The sequence below is a fragment of the Danio rerio genome, chromosome 2 (genome assembly GCF_049306965.1).
Source record: "Danio rerio strain Tuebingen ecotype United States chromosome 2, GRCz12tu, whole genome shotgun sequence".
Lineage (NCBI taxonomy): Eukaryota > Metazoa > Chordata > Actinopteri > Cypriniformes > Danionidae > Danio > Danio rerio.
In genome coordinates, this window is record NC_133177.1 from 53,290,867 (window position 1) to 53,314,729 (window position 23,863).

At 36.0% G+C, this 23,863-nt stretch overlaps 1 protein-coding gene across 5 annotated transcripts in view; it reads right to left on the reverse strand.

Moving 5' to 3' along the window:
- Positions 1-23,863, reverse strand: part of hecw1b (HECT, C2 and WW domain containing E3 ubiquitin protein ligase 1b) — a 97,646-nt gene that overhangs the window by 42,142 nt on the left and 31,641 nt on the right. For 3 of the 5 annotated variants that reach the window (XM_009298865.4, XM_021480874.2, NM_001145764.1), the window contains exons 5-11: positions 23,556-23,631; positions 20,794-20,963; positions 13,738-13,880; positions 13,261-13,361; positions 8,550-8,842; positions 5,898-6,756; positions 2,660-2,761 (exon numbers count right to left, since the gene is read on the reverse strand). In XM_009298865.4, the coding sequence (XP_009297140.1) occupies positions 2,660-2,761; positions 5,898-6,756; positions 8,550-8,842; positions 13,261-13,361; positions 13,738-13,880; positions 20,794-20,963; positions 23,556-23,631 (1,744 nt within the window). The remainder of the gene's footprint in view (positions 1-2,659; positions 2,762-5,897; positions 6,757-8,549; positions 8,843-13,260; positions 13,362-13,737; positions 13,881-20,793; positions 20,964-23,555; positions 23,632-23,863) is intronic. The other 2 variants (XM_073919470.1, XM_021480876.2) reach the window with 1 other exon arrangement.

Below are 23,863 nucleotides of genomic sequence, written 5' to 3' on the forward strand. Positions count from 1 at the left end.
AGTATATGTTTTATGCAGCGGCTGCCCTTCCAGCTGCAACCCAACGCTGGGAAACACCCTTACACGCTCACAGTCCCACACACACTCATACATTATGGCGAATTGTTGTTTTACCCAATTCACCTATAGCGCATGTCTTTGGACTGTGGGGGAAACCGGAGCACATGGAGAATGTTGAATAATAACTCATTTAAATAGTCAAATTAACTCAAAATAAGTGAGTTTGTTAGGGTATACAAAATACTTATTTTTAGCAACAGCAGTAGTTTTAATGGTTTGGAAAGGAGTCTCTAAGTCTGACTTTGGCTGCAATATTCCTAAATTCAAAATACACAGAATAAATATTTTTTTATTACTCAAATATCTGTGATTCGAAGCTATATTTTAGTATCACTTTTATCGTATTCAGTGTCACATGATCCTTTAGATATTGTAATAATTTGTTAATAACTGGTTTGATGACCAAGAAACTATTATTAGAATGAACAGGGTTCATACACATTTGGACTTTGCTAAGACATTCAAGTCAATTTTCATGACCTACTGTTTCATCTAATGTCTACATATACATGGTAAATCATAAGAAACGTTAACATTTATTACAAAATATCATAAAACATGCAATAGTTTCTATTTATTTTATATCTATGTAAAACAGATGATGCTTACACAGAACTAATAATGTAAGAATGTCTTTTTGGCCAAGAAAAAAAAAGAAGTAAAGACCTTTTCAAGAAAAGAAAAGAAGTAAAGGTTTTTTTTCTTCACTCCCATCAGGTGAAGTTTTTTTTCCCTCTCCGCTGTCGCCACTGCCTCGCATGTTTCAGGATTGGTAGAGCTACGCATCGATGAATTTGCTCTTCAGTGTTTGAACTCTCAGTAATGATAAATCACACTGAACTGAGCTAAACTGAACTGAACTGAACTTAAAACACTAAAACCTAAACCACACTGTTCCAGTTACTGAACCACACTGTTCCAGTTACTATGACCATTTATGTGAAGCTGCTTTGACACAATCTACATTGTAAAAGCGCTATACAAATAAAGCTGAATTGAATTGAATTGAATTGAATTGAACTCCATTCAAACCTCCTTTCAAATAGACGGACATTTTGTCACCTTGGAATCATAAGGCTCTATCTGCGTTCTGGATGATTTTTTGAGATATTGTGCTTCAACGTTTTCTGCATTCCATAGCAAACAGTATGTGTGTCTTAAAATGTAAACAACTTATAAAAAACATCCCATAATGTAAATAAGCTGTCATTTAATATGAATATGTCTATAACTCAATTTTGACAAAATGTCACATAGAACTTTATAATTCTAAGGTGACGATTTGTCCAACTAATTTGAGATAATCTTAATAGTTTGTTTAACTAGTAATAGTAGGTAAAACAACTTCTATTATAAAGCCGCGATCACACTGCACTATTCGTTCCATTGACTTCCATTTATAGGCATGCAAATGCGGCAGACCAGAAATGCAGGCACGTGCGACAAGCTTCGCATTTCACTGCTTTCGGAAGTTCAAGCTTGGTGAATTTTTACCTGCAAAATCACATTAGGTGATTGCATGAGACTAATAGAAGATCATTTAAAATAAGAAATTTAAAATATGGAGCGATTGCTTAATTTTATTAACAACTAATCATATTGTTTAAGCCCGCCTTTTTTGCAGCACCGTACGACAGAATTTTGCAAGCACAAGCTCTAGTGTGACTACAGCTTAAGTCACTTAGGACAAAAATATCTGCTAAATGACTAAATGTAAATGTAATTTCCATGACTTTTCCAAAAACCTTGTGGCTTTTTCTGTTTTACCAAAACTTTTCCAAGCCTGGAAAATGCCATGTCAAAACGTTTCCAGGTTTTCCATGACCGTATGAACCCTAAATGAACGTTGAAGACAGTTAGTTAGTTAACATCTTTTGATGAGCCAGCAAAAAACTGTATTTATTAGTAACCAAAATCTTTTGTAACATCATACATGTAGTTATCGATACTATGATGAATTGAATCAGTCTTTGATAAATAAAAACATATCACATTATTACTTATATATGCAAAAATCACTTTTATAAGGCGTTTTTATGCAGTTGTAAATATAGCCAACTTGTAATAATAAACATTTCTACATTGTATTTTTTTATAATCAGAATCAACTTGCAGAAACACATTCTCCCTTTGTACGTGTCATCAGAGGGGGAAAGCCCCACCCACTAGTGATGACCTCTCCCTAATTAGCATAGAACGTTAGTCTTGTTTTTGACTCTGCCACTATGCTGACACAAAGGCATTTGTAGCTCCGCCCTCTTTTGAAAAGAGCCCAGTCTCATTTGAATTTAAAGTGACAGTCCCCAAAACGGCACAATTAGGATCAAAAGGGTTTCAAAGAGTTATAAAACTTTATCTGTGGGGTTTTTTTGAGATTCACATAAACACTCTAGAGACTTATTTACATCTTCTAAAAAGGGGACATAATAGGTCCCCTTTATATTGTAATGCAAAAACAAAACAACTTTGATCTACTTTTTGATTTAGAATATATTACTTTGTGAACCTACAGCTCGTTCACCTGTATTCCCTACTCAAAAAGGAGCATTTTGTATGACTGTGAGTGTATTATGATGCTGTGCGAGACAGAAGCACTTACTGGGCGGCAGCGGCTCATCAATGGTGGGATAGTGGTGTGGATCGGGCCGCAGGGCAGGCAGCTGACTCACTGCAGGGTGGTTACAAGGCAAAGGACATTCTCCTAAACACACCACAAACACAAGCCAGCACATTCTTCATAGATAAATTTCTATCACAGGTCAGTGTACCCCAAATTGATAATTTTCACCCCAAAATGAACATTTGCAGTTAATGTTCTACAGTCAAATGAAAAAATTAGGACCTTTTTTTCCATATCAGTACATAAAAAAGGTAATCTGATCTATGCAAGTCCAATATTATTTGGCAAATAGCATCTGTGCAGTCTGTGTTCATGCACAAAAGTGTTTTCTTTTCTTTGTACATATACGCACAAGTACTATTTTGATGAACTATTATCTGTGTGTCCCTGCTTTTTATTGTCAATAAAAAACGTCGGTTCATTTGAGAGTTTTTACACATATATACATAATTATGCGACAGGAAGCTTGTGATATGATTGCCATGAAGGGCTGCTTGATGAGATTGTAGATTAAAAATAATAATGTTTTAAGTAATGTTAACCTTTGTGTACTGTTCAAATTGACTACCCTTTCATTATGTTGGTGGCTCTTTTTGCCCCATTGACTTCCATTATAATGACTTTAGCATGAACTCTTTCGATAGGCCTGTGCAAAAACTTTCTGGCTTTCATATGAAGTTTTATAGAGTAAAACATCAGATTATAGTGTGTGTGCATAAATACATTTATTATGTTTTACTATGTTCTGAGAGCGACGATGCAGTGGCGCAGTAGGTAGTGCTGTCGCTTCATAGCAAGAAGGTCGCTGGTTCGAGCCTCGGCTCAGTTGGCGTTTCTGTGTGGAGTTTGCATGCTCTCCCTGCGTTCACGTGGGTTTCCTCCGGGTGCTCTGGTTTCACCCAGAGTCCAAAGATACGCGGTACAGGTGAATTGGGTAAGCTAAATTGGGTAAGCTAAATTGTCCGTAGTGTAAGAGTGTGTGTATGAATGAGTGTGTGTGGATGTTTCCCAGAGACGGGTTGCGGCTGGAAGGGCATCCGCTGCGTAAAAATGTGCTGGATAAGTTGGCGGTTCATTCCGCTGTGGCGACCCCGGATTAATAAAGGGACTAAGCTGACGAGAAAATGAATGAATGTTCTGAGAGCTGAGCTGCTTATTTTGATTTTCTCAGACATATCAAGATAAGTCTCTCACATGCACACACTCACACTATACTCCATATAGAAGAGAGAAACTAAGCTGTTTTTGCACTGCAACTTACGATCAACAGTAAAACCACCAACAATCAAGTATGTATGATTATATGCTGCCATGGCTTGGCAATCAAAATATGTCAATATAATGGAAGTCAATGGGGCAAAAACAGCCACCAACATAACGAAAGGGTAGTCAATTTGCCCACAGCGTATTGTTGAATTTTTGAAAACGTTCAAAGCATTTTACCAAAATATGTGTCAAAATAAGATTTGTCCCAAAAATCAGTCCATTTGCTGAAATACAGAGAAAGTTGTGGCCAAATTAAGAGTTAAATTCAATCCAGAGTGGATGGAAACTTCCCCAACAGCACACAGGGGTTAATTTGATCATTTGATTAGACAGACTTATTTCAGTTCATAAGACCTCTGGTATTAAGTTTGCTTTGTTTTTGTATTGTTGTTTTTTTGTATGTTTTTTACTCTGTTAATAGCCACTAACGTTTATTTAATAAATTATGAAGGACCATCTACAAAAGCTTCTTTAACCTTTAAAAGTAAACATCTTAGATGGGTGTAATGATTCGCCAAATTTGGAGTTCTGTTTGATACGATACAATATCCACAGCCATATCACCCTGCAGCCCAAGACTAGTTACTCACTGAAGCTAAGTAGGGCTAGCAAACTGTGGTCTGTGTGAGTCCTAATGCCCCAGTAAAAGTGAAGGCACTATACTGCTAGTGGGCGCTCTCTTTCGGATGAGACGTTAAACCGAAGTCCTGACTTTCTGTGGTCATTAAAAATCCCATGGCACTTCTCGTAAAGAGCAGAGGTGTACCCCGGTGCCCTGGCCAAAGTCCCTTAATCAGCCCTTACAATCATGGCCTCCCAATCATCCCAATATACCAAACTGGCTCTATAAGTGTCTCTTCACTTCACCAATAGCTGGTGTGTGGTGAGGACACTGGCGCCGTTGTCCTGTGGCAGCCGTCACATCATCCAAGTGGATGCTGCACACTGGTGGTGATGCGGAGAGACCCCCCACCCTCATGACTGAAGCGCTTTGTGTTTATGGCCATACATGATAAATCATTCATTCATTTTCTTGTCGGCTTAGTCCCTTTATTAATCCGGGGTCGCCACAGCGGAATGAACCGCCAACTTATCCAGCAAGTTTTTACTCAGCGGATGCCCTTTCATCAACAACCCATCTCTGGGAAATACATGATAAATGCACTATATAATTACACATTACATTACAATAGTGTCACAGTTTAGTAACTTTTCAAAACAATAAAAAAATCAATTCCTTAAGTTTTATTAATATTTATAGTTCTATAAACTTTTTATTTATTAAAATTACGATCAAACGCATTATCTTTTCTTTACTTTGAACAGTAATGGAGATATACTTAATCTCTCTTTTGGGGTTTCTTTTTTAGCAGCATATAAAATATAAACAGCAGATTATTAGGGAAAAAATTATATATACTTTTTGCACTATATAGCACTATCTTTTTTGTTATATGGAAATCGTTGTGCTTTTACTCTGTTTTCACATTTGTCAATGACATCTGGTCTCTCTTGTTGAGTGCAGTGCACATTACACAGTTATTTTATGAAGCTTTTTATTTTTACAAATTTAAATTTTCCAAAAGACTGCAGTAAATATGTACCGTTACACCCCTACCATTTAAATCAGGGGACGTCAAACTTGTTCCTGAAGGGCCGGTGTCCTGCAGATTTTAGTTCCAACCCTAATGAAACACACCTGAACTAGCTAATCAAGGTCTTACTTGGTATACTAGAAACATCCAGGCAGGTGTGTTGAGGCACGTTGGAGCTAAACCCTGCAGGGACACCGGCCCTCCAGGGAGGAGATTGGTGACCCCTGATTTAAATGGTGAATAAATTACCAGCAAGTGTTCATTTTGGGTGAACTACCGCTTTGAAAACAACTTCTCTACAAACCTGCAACACACATGGATCTACTAAGCCTGAAAACCCATGCTAGTCTACTCACGTCTGCCGCTCGGTCCGGCCACTTCTCCATTACCCACAATGCCATGAGGGCTCTGAACGTGACTGTCCGGTGCCTCCTCCCACTGACAGCTCCCGTCGCCTGGCTCCCGACATTGAGCGCCCTGCTCTGTTTCCGTCTCTGATCCCAGAATGCCATTTGGCTGCTCCATCTCGTCCTCGTCATCCTGCGAGGAGAACACCGTACTCTCTGACCTCCGCGCACTGTCTAGGGATTGTGCCCGAATGGGACCAGAAGCTCTCGGGGACATGTGACTGCAGCACGCCACTGGGCTCAAATCAGGTGACCTCTGATTTCCGGTTTGCCCCTCAGCCCCAAGCGGATGTCCATCTCCATCCAGCATCTGAATGAGGTCAGAGAGGCGTTCGTGAGAGCGGCTGCGAGGAAGAGTCCTGCGAGGGCCATTGGGTGTTAAAGCATGATCTTCAAGAGTTACACCTTCTTCTTCTTCCTCTTCATCTTCCTCCTCTACACCCATTGGTCGGTCTGGTTCAGGCCCGGCGGAGTCTCCTGTCTGCGGTTGAGTGGCCGGCAGGCTGTGGAGCAGGTGGTGTATTCGGATGTAATGAGAGCGTGGCGTTTCAGGTTCCCCACAGGCTGAAGCAATGACCGTCTCAAGCTCAGAGACAGGTAAAGAGCAGGGACGGGGTTTCCTTCTTGGAGTGGTTCGGATCCTCAGTGAACAGTCTTCCTCTAAATCCGCATCCGGCTCTTCTGAAGCTGGCTGCGGATCTGAAATCGCTTCATCTTCCTCTCCTGCGCGAGCATCTGAAGACTCTTCTGCAAAGGCGCAATTATTCTCTGCTTCTTCTTCTTCAGCGCCATTGATGGGATCCAAGACCTGGGAAGAGATGAAGCCAATCATCCAAGACTTTAAGGACAACACATACACTTAGGTCCAAATTCTTCCCCTTAGCCCTTACCCCTACTCCTAGTTTTGTGCATTCATCTAAAGGGTTAGGGGTGTCTCATTTCTTGTTAGCTTATAGGCATAGGGCTAAGGGAAAGGGATTTTCCAGGACCACACTCGAAACCAAGGAGTACGAAAATTTCCCAGAATACACCAGGTACAACGGCAACATGGCTAAACACAGGAGTCAGGAGATGCACAAATTTGAGTATGTTTTGGCATTATTAATTTGGCATCATTAGTATTATTGGCATGTTTTATGACATTCATAATGGCATTCATGTTTTACGCTCATGTTTAAAAAATAAAAAAAAGCTAAATTTGGCTATCTATAATCCATGATATTAACTCCTATATAGTAGTCCCACAACATACCTTTACATCTGTCACTCGATGACACTGGAATACCCAGTCAGAAAAGTCTGGTGACAAGGAATTAACATTTTGCCACATTATAACATTGCCACATTATATCATTATGATAACATGATATGTTTGCCTAAAGGGATTTCCTGAAGATTAATACCCAAAAATAATGCAACTGGAATAAGTACGGCAGTCGGGATCGTCAATGTCATATGAAGTAAGAGCTCGCAATGATATTTCATGATATTTGCTGGTGTTGTAGTGCTGTCCCATTTCTTAAGGGTAAATTTGAAGCCCTTCCTCCTCACACTCTGTTTGAAGGGCCATGGGGAAGGGGTAGGGGTAGAGGTGGAAAAATAGATTTGGGACTGGGCCTTTGTTTTCTCGAATCCGCCAGAGGCAACTGTGCACGCTTTTCGAGATATTAAATTTCTCTTGCAAGTGCCATTGGAGTCTGCGCTTCTCGTGTTAATCCACTAGAGGCCGCTGTCGACTGACTGACTGACCCACCCTCTTCCTTCCCCAAACCCAACCGATAGTGTTTTCAAAAGCACAGATTGACCAATAAAATTGGGATTGGGCCTTAATACACAAATACACTTCATTGAACATGTACACATTACCTACAGTTAAAGTCTGAATTATTAGTCCCCCTGAATTATTAGCCCCCTAATAATTTTTCCCCAATTTCTGTTTAACAAAGAGAAGATTTTCTCAACATATTTCTTAGCAAAATAGTTTAAATAACTAATTTTTAATAACTGATTTGTTTTATCTTTGCCAAGATGAAAGTAAATAATATTTGACTAGATATTTTTCAAGACACTTAACTAGGCAGGTTAGGGTAGTTAGGCAAGTTATTGTGTAACAATGGTTTGTTCTGTAGACTATCGAAAAAATATATAGCTTAAAGGGGCTAGTCATTTTTTTATCCTTAAAATGGCTTTTAAAAAAATTAATAACTGCTTTTATTCTAGCCAAAATAAAACAAATATATAAATAAATAAAACAAAGACTTTGTCCAGAAGAAAAAATATTATCAGACATACTGTGAAAATTTCTTTGTTCTGTTAAACATCATTAGGGAAATTAAAAAAAAAATTCAAAGGGGGGCTAATAATTCTGACTTCAACTGTATATATTATATAACTGCAGGTTCATTATGCTTATTTAGAACAACTGTTAAAGCTATTAGTTACTAGTTAACTAGTTCAAGTTATTACTGGTAACTGATAAAGTTATTGTAACTAATAACATTAACTTTTTAATTTAATGACCTTTTGTAAAGCTGCTTAGAAACAATAATTATTGTGAAAAGCGTTATACAAATAAACTTAAACTGAATTAAATTCTTTTACTTGTGTTGTTTCTTCTGCATTGGTTTCACTTTGCTCCATTGCTGCTGCTGCTGCTGCTGCTTCTCCTTCCTGCTGTTCTTCCTCTAAACACTCTTCCTCTATGACATCTGCTTCAGCTGCACAACTCTGACCAGATTCAACATCCATGGGCATCTCGACTGAAGCCGTATCTCCATCTAAGGGCAGCTCCGGGGCTCCGAGATCTAAACTCATGGTGTCTTCAGCTTGAGGCTGAGCTTGAGCTTCTGCTGCTGCCACCGGCTGCTCTGTGCTGAGAGACATGTCTTCATCATCTGTGGGGAGAAGAAATCTGTGACCTACACATATTTGGCACGATGCATACAAGAATTACAGTCTAGATCTGATGCATAATATATCAGAATCAAAATCAGAAAGAGCTTTATTCGCCAAGCATGGGGAAAAACACGTGAGCTCAGGTTTCATACAGTCTAAATGATTCTCCCTCCTGTGAATTTCCTTTTTTAAATATTTCCCAAATTATGTTTACCAGAGCAAGAAATATTTCACAGTATTTCCTATAATATTTTTTCTTTTGGAGAAAGTCTTATTTGTTTAGTTTTTTGCCTAGAATAATATCGGTTTACATTTATTTAAAAAACATTTTAAGGTCAATATTATTAGCCCTCTAATAAATAATTTAGCCCTCTGTTTTTGATTGTCTACAGAATAAACCACTGTTGTGCAATGACTTACCCAATTACACTAGCTTCAAGTTAAGCCTTTAGTCATCAAATTTGAAACATTGCTCAAATGTTTAGGGTCAACAAATTAACTTTTATTCAGCAAAGATGCATTAAATTGATCAAAAGTGACATTTAGGGTCTACCAAATACTTATTTGGATGCCCAATAAGTTCAACCCATGCCTTTATTCCTGGAACTCAAGACAAAACATCTTCACATTGGAAAAAAAAAGGATTAGTACATATAAGAGATGTATATGTTGATAATAAACTTGGCTCATTTAGTCAGTTAAAATCTAAATATGATCTTCAATCCTCTGAGTTTTTTAGATATTTACAAATAAGGGATTTTACTAGGAAAAATTTCCCTGGTTTTAAAAATATAACCAAACACCAGACACTTGAGAATATAACAAAACACAACCCTGTAGAAAAGGTCTCCTTTTTCTATAACTCATTATTAGATAAGGTTAATTCTAACACTGACAAAACTAGGAAAGAGTGGGAGAAGGAGCTAAATACAGAGATATCTGATGAGTCATGAGAAGATTATCTTTCCAAAATTCATGATTGTTTGATCAACGCGAGACACAAACTGATTCAATTTAAAGTTATCAACAGACTTCATTATTCAAAATTAAAATTACATAAGATTTTTCCAAATGTTTTCTTATTGTGCAACACATGTAAAAACTCTGAAGGTACACTGGCTCACTCATTCTATTTATGCCATAAAATTTGTTTATTTTGGCAGAGCATTTTTAATTTTATATCTATTTATATTTAGTATACAGGATTGATCGGTCACCAAAGCCAAAATTGGGCATTTTTGGAGACAGAAATAGGAGATAAATATACAATGAAAGTCAGAATTATTAGCCCCCCCTTTGAATTTCTTTTCTTTTTTTAAATATTTCACAAATGATGATTAAAAGAGCAAGGAAATTTTCAGAGTATGTCTGATAATATTTTTTCCTACTGGAAAAAAGTCTTTTTTGTTTTATATTGGCTAGAATAAAAGCAGTTTTACAGATATATTAAAAAAACATTAAAAAAACAGTCAAAATGATTAGCTCCTTTAAGCTTTATTTGTTTTCGCTAATCTACAGAACATACCAACATTATACAATAACTAGTCTAATTACTCATACCTGCCTAGTTAACCTAATTAACCTAGTTAAGCCTTTAAATGTCTCTTTAAGCCGTATAGAAGTGTCTTGAAAAATATCTAGTCAAATATTATTTACAGTCATCATGGCAAAGATAAAATAAATCAGTTATTATGATGAGATGATATTATTGAGATGAGTTATAAAAAGTATTATGTTTAGAAATGTGTTGAAAAATAAATCTTCTCTCTATTAAACAGAAATTGAAAAAAAATGAACAAATTAATAATCTAGGGGGGCTAATAATTCTGACTTTAACGGTATATCACAGGCAGTATCTTTGTGTATGATATTAGGAAAGAAATTAATTTTACAAAATTGAAAGTCAGATTATGTGGCTGTGTTTGAAACTTGAATTAGGAGCTTAAGTTATGTGTTGCCCATGGAAGAAATGCGGATGACAAACAAACTAAACACATTTTTTTAAATCTGCAAACCAATTATGTTTTATATCAGTAATGCTGACTTGTAACTCTTTATAGTTGGGATTGGTTTGAGATAAGTAGAGTTGTGATGTTAATTTTCTGTCTCTTTTTTTCTGTTTTGTTACTGTTTATTTTCTTATGCTAAAAACAATAAAAAGATCATTTAAAAAAGTGACATTTAGAATAATAAATCTATTTCTAATAAATGTGTTTGAGCGTTTTATTTTATTCTTCTGTTCACACTGAAATATTAAGCAGCATACATGTTTTCAATAATAAGAAGAAATGTTTCTTGCAGTAAAGCACCGTATTAAAATGATTTATAAAAGATCATGTGACACTAAAACTAAGGTTCCGCTTTGCAATCACAGAAATAGATTACATTATAAAATGTGTTTAAATATAAAGAAATATGTTAATAATATTAAATTATGCAAATAATAACATTTAAATAATGATAACAACATCAAAATGTTCTGTCTCCAAACTTTTGAACAGAAGTGTATTTTTAAAAAGGGCATTGAGAAATAGGACAGGATTCAACTGGGCGAAGAATAAGGGTAGATTTGGGAAAGGACTCAAGACAGATTTGGCTGACCAATCCATTAATCTGACAATTTTGCTAGTCTTTATTCCTAAATGAGGTGAATCTAATATGCAAAAATAATTTGACAAATTTATATCAATTATTGTATCAATTATCATAAATATTAAGATAGTCGACATGGTGAAAACTGTAACACAAATCTACAAACTATTAACAGCCAGGTTCCACACCAGGTCATCACTATGTACAGATCTTTGTGTAAAGGTCTCGTAAAGTGCTTTGAAATGTGCATTTTTTCGGTCAACGCTGACGCAATCTCAACTGAAACATGAAGAGAGAGCGGGACATCAAGTAGCTTCTCCCCTTTTTTTAAAAACAGCCAATAGCGTTTTGTTTAATCACAGCTCTGCCAGTAAGATCAAGTGCATCAAATGAAAAGAAAATGAGAAGCATCTTGTTGGGGGCGGGGCATGTCAGATGCTAGAGACCAAGCGGCAACCTCCCGCTCTCCCTCAGGAAGCCAATACGGAAGTAACTGAAACTGCAATTCATCGAAATACAGCTAGTCCTGGCTCCATATGGAGCAAATTTCAATTGAGCCCACTGTTAGAATGGCCAACTTTACAACAGAAAAAAGGGTGTTTACATCCTGGTACAAAGAACGATTTTGGTGTATATAGCTAATATTACCCTTCATGACAACTGTGAGCGGGGTGAATTTATTTATAACTCATCAGTTTCCTTTATATAAGGCTATATTAAGTTTGCATAATTAAGGGCATGGCCATTTGAGTGACAGCTAGGTCTTGCTGGTTGCCGTCACGTCACCTCAGCTGACTCCGGCAGATTAGCCACTGATTTCGGCATATTTATCATATTTCTGTTGTTTTATGTGGCTTTACACAGTCAGTTGCCTTTTGGACTTATTTCCTACAATTGTCAGATGATATGGGATGCTGTGTGCACGTAATCGTGCTCACAAACCATTTACTTGGTCTCCATTTCCCATGTGAGTAAAGTTTTATACTTACATACCATGTTTACCCATGTATTTGTTTTATTTAAGATCCTTTATCAATTAAATTTATAGCTGTAATGCATTCCAGAATCTGACAGATTGATTTGCTGTAGGCTCTAGAGCAGTCATCTGAAGCATTGTCATCAATAGCCTTGCATTTACTAACACAGACTATATCTGAAGTGTTTGGAAGTAATTTGCGTTTTCCTCCTGTAGGAAAATGATATAAGAACAATGTTTAGTGGCTTAATGTATTACAGCAGTGTTTTTAAAAGTCTAAACACTTTAATGATATAGTATACAACCAAGCGCATGTGGTCAGAACACAAACGAGTTACAGGTAATAAAGTATTAAGCATTCTTCCTAAGTAAAGTCTGTATAAACCGGGTCCAAGCAAAATGTCTGAAGCTCCGCTCACTCTCCGCCTCTTTGCCCTTGTTTGGTATCCCACCGTGGTTGCGATGACGCGCGAACATAATGGCGACGGTTGGCCACGCCTACTTGTGGCTTCTTTTGCGCTTATCAGAAACCTATGGGTGAAGTCACAGATACTACGTCCATATATTTTACAGTCTATGCTAGAGAGACCAGTAGATTTGATGAGAAACTGAAGTATGAGGTGATGTAAAAAAAAAATTGTTAGATGTCAGATTTATATTTTCTAATCATTAATTTTGTCACTGTTTTGGAGCACACTAGCTTAAAGATCACCTTAAAACCTAACATACCGATACTAACATCTAAAAAATACATATTTTACTTTCATGGGACCTTTAGAGCAGCCAAATGCATATCAGAATATGTTAAGGCTATATTATATTTAGAAACATAATGAAAACTGTATTCACCTGGATGAATGGAGGAGGTGATCTCGAACCTGAACTGCAGCTGCCCGCTGACATGCTCTGTTGGAAGTCTTCGACCCAGAGTATAGCTGACCACTCGATCACTGTGACAAGAATTAGGACATTATTCTCCTCATTAGCATGAAAAGCAAAGTCACGTTTAAAAAAATACTGCTTAAATTACAAAAAAGAGGCTAGATTTAGTTTGATTATCTTTTCATTGCATTTACATTGCATTTAGTCATTTAGCAGATGCTTTTGTCCCAAAGTGGCGTACAACTAGGGCGGCAACAAAGCGACTTACAAAGGGAAATAGTGCTCAGAGAATTAAGTGCTAGAGTTTGGAGGGCAGAGTGCTTCTTTAAAAGAGAGAAAGGTGTTTCTATAGGTGGTTTGTCATGCCCACTCACCTGTGTGAGGCACACTCAGAATGAATAAAGTTTTGAGGTTGTTGTCATGTGGTGTGGTGGTAATGCGTACCCGATAGCATGCTTCTCCAGTAGTCTTTGCACTGGCATGGACAGCTTGCCCAAGAAACGCTTTATGATGGGACGGCTTTTGGCGAACTTGTCCTTCACCTCAATCTCCAACACATCCGTAGGCAGAGACACAAAATTAAAGCGCTACAGGCAGGAAACATAAAAACACAGAGGAAGAAACAGCAATCATTTCAAGCTGAATTTCATAACCTAAAATGAAAAAGGAAACATGTTGGTATCTTGCAATAAAGGATTTTATAAAGTTATATGAATGCAATGTGAGAAGTTGTTCTTCATTACTATAAAAAAATACTGTTATTAATTAATGCAAGACCAACAAAACAAAAAAATACCCAGATATTTCACTCAGAGCTTGTCTGTTTCTTACACAATGGCAACATCAATTATTATTATTACCATAATTCCTTTATTTATAACTTAAACTGAACTTCAACGCTGAAAACTGAACTGAAGTGGTTTCAATTTACTAGAACTTCTATGTTGAGCTGTTTTGGACCAATCTACATTGTTAAAACGCTATAGAAATAAAGATGAATTTAATTGAAATTTGGCAAGAAAGTCACTAGAGATATTGCTACTGTAGTTCTTCTTCCAGTGAGACCTGGACAAGACGGCAGCACATAAATATTGCACAGAAGACTCACAAAGAAAACCTTGCAATTCACACATCCACAAATCATAATCATATGGTGAAATGCAATTCCAACTGCCCTTTAAAACAGTATACAAATGATGTTTAAAAGTATTCATAGTTTGTAATGTGCAGTGTAAAAAAATAAGTCAGTACAACAACAAAAAAACAGAATCTTTATTTTCTTTCGCTTTTTCTTGTTCACTCAACTTTTGAAAGCATCAGCTGCACTGACCTAAAATTATTTGTTAGTAATACAAAAAACATTTAGTTGGGTTAACATAAGATTATCCGTTTTCTAGAGAGGTGAACTACTCTGTACCAAAACTTTTTAGGTTGTGCTAACTGAACATTTTTTGTCTGCAGAACTGGAATTACTCAAGTACTCAACTTTTTTTTATTCACCTTTAATTGATAGGACAGTAAAGACTTTAGACAGGAAAGCGTGGAAAGAGGAGAGAGGGGAAGGATTGGCTTAAAAAACTCTGTGGAAATTGGTACTAAGAAATGATAATAATAATAATAACAATAATTCCTTACATTTATATAGCGCTTTTCTGGGCACTCAAAGCGCTTTACACACAATAGGTGGGAATCCTCATCCACCACCAGTGTGCAGCATCCACTTGGATGACACGACTGCAGCCATTTTGCGCCAGACCGCACACCACACACCAGCTGATTGGTGGAGAGGAGACAGCGATGAAGCCAATTGGAATATGGGGATGGTTAGGAGACCATGATGGACAAAGCCCAGTGGGCAGATTTGGCCAGGATGCCGGGGTTAAACCCCTACTCTTTTCGAAGGACATCCTGGGATTTTTAACGACCACAGAGAGTCGGGACCTCGGTTTAACGTCTCATCCGAAAGACGGCACTCACTGAGCAGTATAGCGTCCCCGTCACTATACTGGGGCATTAGGACCCACAGAGACCGCAGGTTGGGCGCCCTCTGCTGGCCTCACTAACACCACTTCCAGCAGCAACCCAGCTTTCCCATGTGGTCTCCCATCCAGGTACTGACCGGGCGCAGCCCTGCTTAGCTTCAGTGGGCGACCATGTGAGAGTTGCAGAGAGCTAGCTGCCAGCGATGCAGCTGATACATTATCAGAACAAACAAACATAGTTCAATTGAAAAAACAGGAAGGCATGCTTCACATGTGAAGCATTACAAAGCATTTTCCCTGTTTGTCCTGCCATGTTTTGATTCTTGTCTTGTTTACCGTTATTGTTGTTTTACCCCCTGTCTTGTTTCTAATTCTGTTTCTAATAAATGTTTTGTTAACAGTTGTCTCTGTTTTAGTTTTTTATTTTCAGTTGAACTCTGTTTGTTTGTTCAGATAATGTATTATTTCTTAGTAACAATTTCCGCAGTTTTTTTGTTCACTCAACTTCGGACATTTTAGGTCAGTACAACTGATGTGTTCAAAAGTAGAGTACACGTCGGGACCAATGTTGTAGTGGTTGGTGTGTCGACACATGGCACTTAGGTGTTCACAGGGACCTGAATTCGATTCCCGCCTCGAGGTCCTATGCCAATCCTTCCTCTCTCTTCTCTCCCCAAGCTTTACTGTCTATACTGTCCTATCAGTGAATTTAAAAAAAAGTTGAGTACTCGAGACAAAACTAAAGAAAATAAGGATTATGTTTTTGTTTTGTTCACTAAACTTTAGGCATTCCAGTTCTGCAGACATAAAAATGTTCAGTTGGCACAACTTCCCCTTGCTGGAGCTCAGCTCTGCCCAAGTGGCTCTGCAGTGAGTACCACTTGCATTTTTTTAGCAACTAAAGCAAAACAGCATCACTTCAATACCGAAGTTAAACTCTCTGTCATTTATTCTCTAGATCTATTTTAATCCTCTACTGTAAGGTGATCTCTGCTACTCTTTGCTAATCTAATAAAAACACTTAACAGAAGACGATCATCTACAACATGAAGACAATGCCATTAAATTCAGACGATGTCACCAGCTCCAAAAAGATGAAATATTATTCTGTTAAATCCAACTGTTTACATGAATTCAATATAATTTTCATATTTAATAGTGGAATTTGCACCTGAATAATCTTTTTAGACTGTTATCATAGTTAAGTTATTTTGCTAGATTAGCTCCAGATTTGGCTTAGGTACTGAATCAGGGCCGGAGTGGGACTGCTTTTCAGCCCTGGAGTTTAACGCCTTAGACCAAACCACTTTAGTTCATGACTGACTATATTATCAGTACATCACAGTGAAGATTTATTTGAACAGTCAACACAGTGTAATGTTTAACAGTATCAGAATCTATTTTCTGTAAGAGTTAGTGCTCATAAATACCCTAACCTTGAATTAAAAAAAAATCAAATAAATACAAATATGATTTAAGCTATATGTATAAAATAAAGATTCAAATCAAATGTATTTAATTTTCTATTGACACTATCAAGTCTTTTTCGAGGAAACAGCTGCTTTATAACTTCAAAAGTTAGTCATAAATATGAGAACATTAAAGGGTAGCTAAATCTCCCCTTTAAAGGAGGATTTGATTGGATTTAATAATGTTAAATGATGCATTTCAGTTTTGAATGTTTTTGTTTTTAATTGTTTGCATTTGTAAACTTAGAATATTCATATGTGTTGTTCAGATGGATATTTTGTGCATTTTGCATTGAGGATATGTAGCATGTTAAAAATTGTGTGCAGGCTCTTTAAGAACTGCGTCTGTCAAATCTGACGGCAGCGTGTTCTTTAGAAGACAGCGGAGTCACACAGTTTTCATTCCCGCATCCGTGATAATTGAAATATGAGGTTATATTTTGTTTACTTTAATTTGTTTATGTATCTGTGAGTGAAGATTAAGGGCTTTATCATACACCCGGCGCAATGTGGTGCAAGGCGCGCTTGTTTAAATAGCAAATGCATTTGCGCTCATATGTGCGCCCATAGGCGTTCTAGTCTAAAAAGGGAGGTTTGTCGAGGTGCATTGCCGGCGCATTGCAATTTTGGGAAACTATAATAGATTTTTTAACAGAACAAAGCCGGTCTATTGTCCAAAGCAGAGCTCGTTAGCTGTGCGCCTCGCTTACACACTGCTTAATACACACAAGATGTAGAGCAATACGCAAATATCTTTACATATGAAAAAGAATTAAAATATTAAGGATATATATAGGATATAATAAGGATATACATTGGAAATAAATATAAACGATTAAAATATTACAAAACATTATTTTCTAGCCTACATAAATGTAAAAACTACTGCTTTCATGCCTTCTTCATCTCAAGGTTTGTTTTCAGTTTATTTGTGACAATTTGCTTTTGTTAATGTTATTATTGTTAGCAGTATTATTTATTATATGCATATTTATATTTGTTTTATTAAAAACAAGCTTAGATTTGCCCACCTGTCGGGTTTTAGACCATATGGGGCACAGCATGTGTGTTTGGATATACTCAGTTTTTTGACCACACTTTGTTATTATTGTTCATTGATTTGTTTGCTGGAAATTAACACTGAATTTAGAAATAGTGTTAAAACAAATCTTTGTGCTTAACAAACAAAATTAATTATTTATAGGTTAATGGATGTCTGTGCGTACAAGGTTTCCCTATCCATGAGAGTGAAAGTATATTATGAGGAAGGTTATCTCTCATTCTCGTGCTGTAGATGAACTGCTTAACTGTTTTCTTGCAAGTGAAATGCTCAGTTTTTACAAAGCCTTCATGTAAATAGCAAATGTGCCATGGCGCGATGCAACTGACTTTTAAAGAGAATGGGAGATGAGACTCTGATTGGTTTAATCTCAAAACACACCCATCACTCATTAAGAAAATAAGCTCAACCCTTTTAGACCATGCGCCACTGCGCAAAGTGGATTTTTCAGTCCTTACATTAGCAAAAGTGGATTCTGACATGGCCCTAATGCGTTTGCGCCCTGCGCTTTGCACTTTGTGCATGGATCGTCAAAATACAGCCCTAAAAGTCAACATCTGACAAGAAACAAACTATACTAAACTATAGATTTCTTTATTGGGCATCATTAACCTGCAGGCTACAGGCTGCATTCTGCTCATGAGGCTGCAAGAAAACAAATAAAAAGAGCAGAGCTGCGGAAAAATAATGAATAAAAAGAATGAGTCTATGGTCAAATAAATAAAGTAATTAAAATAGTGCGACTGCTGAGAGTGCAGGCAGCTAGGGACACCGGCCCTCATGGCCAAAAAAATGGACCAGCCCACCGGGAATACTCCCGGTCCTCCCGATTAGCCAATCCGGGCCAGTACTGACTAATGTACACTACCTGACAAAAATCTTGTCGTCAATCTCAGTTGTAAGAGCAACAAACAATAACTTGACTTCTAGTTGATCATTTGAAAAAGTGGCAATAGGTATATTTTTCCTATGAATCATCTGTTGAACTGCATCCCAATCAACCCAAATACTGCAGAAGACCTACTGGAACTAGGGTTGTAACGGTATGAATTTTTTACGGTATGATAATCGTCTAAAACAATACCACGGTTTGACGGTTTCGCGGTATACGGTACTGTATGTTACAAATGTTACAAAATAATAGAACAGTGAAGCAAATTTGACTTTTTCCAAATAATATATTTTCAGTTACTATAAACAACACCACTTACAATGAACAAATAAAAAAATAAGAAAATAATAAATAATGTGTCAAAGTCCAAATAAAGTCCAAATAAACATGGTGCAAATCCTCAGTAAAAAAATAGATATAAATATTTACTATACTATAAATAGTTACATAACTAAACTAGATTCAATATGGACCATCCTTAGGTTTTATGTGCCAGCATGGATATGGTTGTCTGTGGATATGGATTTGGATATGGTTGTCTGCAATGCAGACAAACAGCTGCATCTTCATTTGCGTCTTTTGAAAACAGCAAGAGCAGCAGTTCGTCTTGCTGTGTCACTGTTTTGTCATGTTTCTGTGCTGTTGTGCATGCAAAAGTACTTAGTATGAGAATTATTTCATGCAAAACTTTTTTTTTTTTGCGTTTTATTTAGCCGCGCATAAATGTATGCCTATCTCTCATTCCGTGTTGTTCAAAAAGCTCATTGTTGGTCCACAAACAAAAGCGAAACCTATGCTTATTGGTTGTGATATAGCGAGTTTGAACCAATCTGGGCATGGAGGAGGGACAATGCATCAATGTATCATGTCTGGTTTGTCTGGAGACACAGTGACGAGCGTTTCTTTGTCAAATCAGCGTTGTCAAAAAGCCTCTGAAAGTCCGCACTGGAAAGCTGAGATTCTCTTCTTTATGCCAATCTTTGAATTGTATGAATCGGATCAGCGGATCAAAAGTTATTAAACATTTAAGAGCAATACTTATTTTAGCCGCGGGCGGCTGTCTCGGTCTTTAAGGGTTAAAACCGTTGATATGCAATTGTTCATGGTATGATAATCGTGCACGTTCAAATCGTGGTAGACCGTCATACCGGTATATTGTTACAACCCTAACTGGAACCCTCATGGACCCAAGATTCTCACAGAAATCAGTCAAGTTTGGTGAAGGAAAAATCTAATATTGTAAAGCTTCCTATAGAACAGGGGTTCCCAAACTTTTCAGCCCTCAATCCCCAAAATAACAATGCCAGTGACTCGCGACCTCCAATATCCTCTGAGGTGGTTATAAATACAGAAACCTTGCATGCAATGGTGCACACACACCAATAGACCCAAGTTCAAAAGTCTTTGTTCACATTTTTTTTTATGTATGTCAGTGCTGTAAATGTGCCAGAAAGTTTAACCTGGTATTACAAAATCAATCTGCTGCATCAGATGCTATTGTCTTTAATATAATGTAATTACCTTAGGGGTCACAGTCCAATAGAACTAGTAACTATAAGCTACTATAGTAATTATATAGTACATAGTAACTATAAATGACTATTTTGTCTTTTCAGTAGGTTATGGATAAATTATGGTAATTCTTAAGGTTTAATAAAAGTTAATAGATTTTTGAAAATCACCAGGCGATCCCCCCTTTATTGTCCCGCGACTCCTCATGGGTCCCGACCCCCACTTTGAGAACCACTAATATAGAAAACATTCATTTGAGTGAGAGATTTGTGAGGGGTGTATTCATATACGCTGAGCACTGTATAAATTAAATATCCAAATTTCCAGCTCTACAAAGATGACATGCAGTTAAATCCCGTCAGTCAAACAGCGTCAGTGTTTGTGAGTCTGCAGTGACGCATCCAGTCTATTTGCAGAATGAAGGATTTACAGGACCAACTCTGTGTGGACTCTACAAAAGCACAGAAGGCCAGCGTTGGGTTAAACGACTATGAATAAATAAGACGGCGAGCGGATAGTGTTTAATGTGGATTTGTATATAAGCATGTTTAATCTGGTGCGTTTGCTCTTGTTTGTTTGCCATACCTCCCTCTGCCAAACAGGATTAATGGTATTGCAGACGATGCCGGATCTCTTCTCCTGGCCATGGTGAGGCAGCGCTGGGAAGATGCTGTGTTTGCCAGGGTGGATAGCGATCTTTAGGTAGGGGTCGGGGTTAAAAAACATGCCTTTTTTCAGTCCGGTGGCCTGGAAATCTGATCATAATGAAAAAGAATGGCAGGTGAAGTAGACAATGAAGAGAGCAAAATGAAAATAACATCAAAGAAACAGAAGAACCAGCACAGAAATGAACAATAGAAGAAAATATAAGCAGAACAAAAAAGCATATAAGAGAACAAAATAGATGTACAGAAATTTCAGACTAAAACAAAACTGCATAGAAATATTAAAATATAATGACAAAATATATCTTGACAAAACAGAAACTGCAAAAATTTGTGACGATCCAAAATAATAGTTGTTTTACATATATATATATATATATATATTTTTTTTTTTTTTTTTCTAAATGCACAGTATTATCATGAGGAATCATGTAATTGTTTTTAGGTTTTGTTTGATTAGGAAATTTAATTTGGGGAATTTGCTGTAAAAAATATCTAACAATAAAAAATAAACGCAATAAAAAAAGTTTAAATATAAAAAAATATATTTTGAGATGTATTTTTGGTCATTGAATAGATGTCAAAGCAAAACTAAGACCTGTGTAAAATGATACATAATATTTGAGTAAATTTAAGGCCTAAAGTTTAGTTTTTGAAATTTGAGACATTTTAAAACTTTTTAAGACCCAGCGGACAGCCTGAAATATAAATAAACCTTTTCTTAAATGTATGAATGCATTTGTTTATTTATATATACTTAATAAATATACATATATCTGTATATTTATTTATATATAAATGCACAAAAAACGTATATAAATATTTTAGTTTTAGATAGTTTTGTTTTTATATTACATATGATTTGTATCATATACTGTACATATAGATCTTATGTCTAAATATAAATAAACATTTTCTCACTTGTATGCTTGCATGTGTATAATTATACAGTATATATAAAGTTGAAGTCAGAACGATTAGTCCCCTGAATTATTAGCCCCCTAAAGTTATTGTATAATGATGGTTTGCTCTGTAGACTATCGAAAAAATATAGCTTAAGGGGGCTAATAATTTAGACCTTAAAATTTACAAAAAAATTTAAAACAGATTTCATTCAAGCCTAAATAAAACAAATAAGACTTTCTCTAGAAGAAAACATATCAGATATACTGTGAACATTTCCTTGCTCTGTTAAACATAATTTAAACATTAAATATTAAAAAAAGAAAAAAAAATCAAAGGGAGCTAATAATTCTGACTTCAACAATGCATAATATATATACACAGTACACACATAAAGTATGTAATGATTAAACTTTACAGAGCACTAAACAGAACAAAAAGAAAATAGAATCAAACAAAAACATTCAATTAAAACAGAAACAAATCTGGAATAAAAAAACAATAGAAAAGAACAAAAACAAATCAAAGTAAAATCTTGAAAAGCAAACAGAAAGAGCAAAATAAAAAGAAAACAGAACAGAACTAAAATATAAAAAAGAACAAAACAGTAAAGATAACAAACAAAATAGAACAAAACTGAACAGAAAAAACTAAATAATAAAACAAAAGACTAAAACAAAACAGAAAATAACAAAATTGACACACAACAATAATAAACTAAACAAACAACACAAAAGTTAAATATACAAAGTAAAATTAACAAGTTGGCAAATCTCATCAAATTAAAAAAAACAATAAAAAAGAAAAGAACAAAAACTAATTTAAATAAAAATAAAAAAAACAAGAAAACAAAGCAGAAAGAGCAAAATGAAAAGAAAACACAATAAAACTAAAATATCGAAACAAACGAACAAAAACTGTTAAGATAACAAGCAAAATTGAACAAACAAAATAATGAAACAAAAGACTAAAACAAAACAGAAAAGAGCTAATTTAACACTACAAAACAATAAACAAAACACAGATAGATAACAAAGTAAAAAAACAACAAAGAAGCAAAGTAAAATAAACAAAACGCTGCAGATCAACATAAACAACAACATAACAAAAACAGAAGAGAACTCAATTATAAAAAAATATCAAAATGGAATATCAAAATATACTGTATCACTTTATTTTGCTGGACACTTTAACGCATTTTATTGAATTTAAGTTACACTGCATCTACATGCCAACTAATTCTAATTCTCATAAGCAGACTGTTAGGTTAGGTTAAGGATTAGTGTAAGTTGACATGTACTTGCTAAGTTTCTTATAGTGAGTTAAATGTGCTGAAGGAGCAGTATAAACAGATATTAAGCAGACAGTCAACTAATACTCAAATGAGAATTAATTGCCATGTAGTTACAATGCAACTTTTAGTCAACGAAAAGTGCAATAAGGACCATTAAAATAAGGTCTTACCAAAAAATCTAAACAGAAAAGAACAGAAAAAAAATCATTATTTACTGTATTTACTGTATAAGAACAAAACAGAAAACAATACACTGAAATAGAACAGAAATTAACATTTATTAATCCTTAAATAATAAGTTTCTTGAGGAAGTGTTCTGTTGGGCAAAAAGCAGGTAATCATGCTTTTCTGATTGTTTACAGGAGCCTGTAAGCACTGGATCAATAACTAATCCCCATGGAGACACTAAATATAGAAGCCTCATAAATATTTATAAAGCTTAATGATCTGTTGTCTGGTCAGGCCAGTTTTTTTGAAACACACACCTGACAGAGAGAAGCTGATGAGTCTCCTTCTTCCCTGACTCTGAGGAACATCGTCTGTGGCCACCGGCTTAAACACCTGATGATGGAAAATTCAGTGTGAAGCGTGTTAGACTTTATTAGAAACCTTTTGCAGAACAGATTCATTATCATGAATAATTTTTTTTTCTCAGCAAAGATTCACTGTTTTATTCAAATCATATATATATAGAGCTCTAATTATAATTTGGCTCCTAAATGCAACTCTTTAGTATTTCTATAAGTTCGTTTGTAAAAGGTCTGACTCTTTGACTCATTCAGGTCAGACGTTG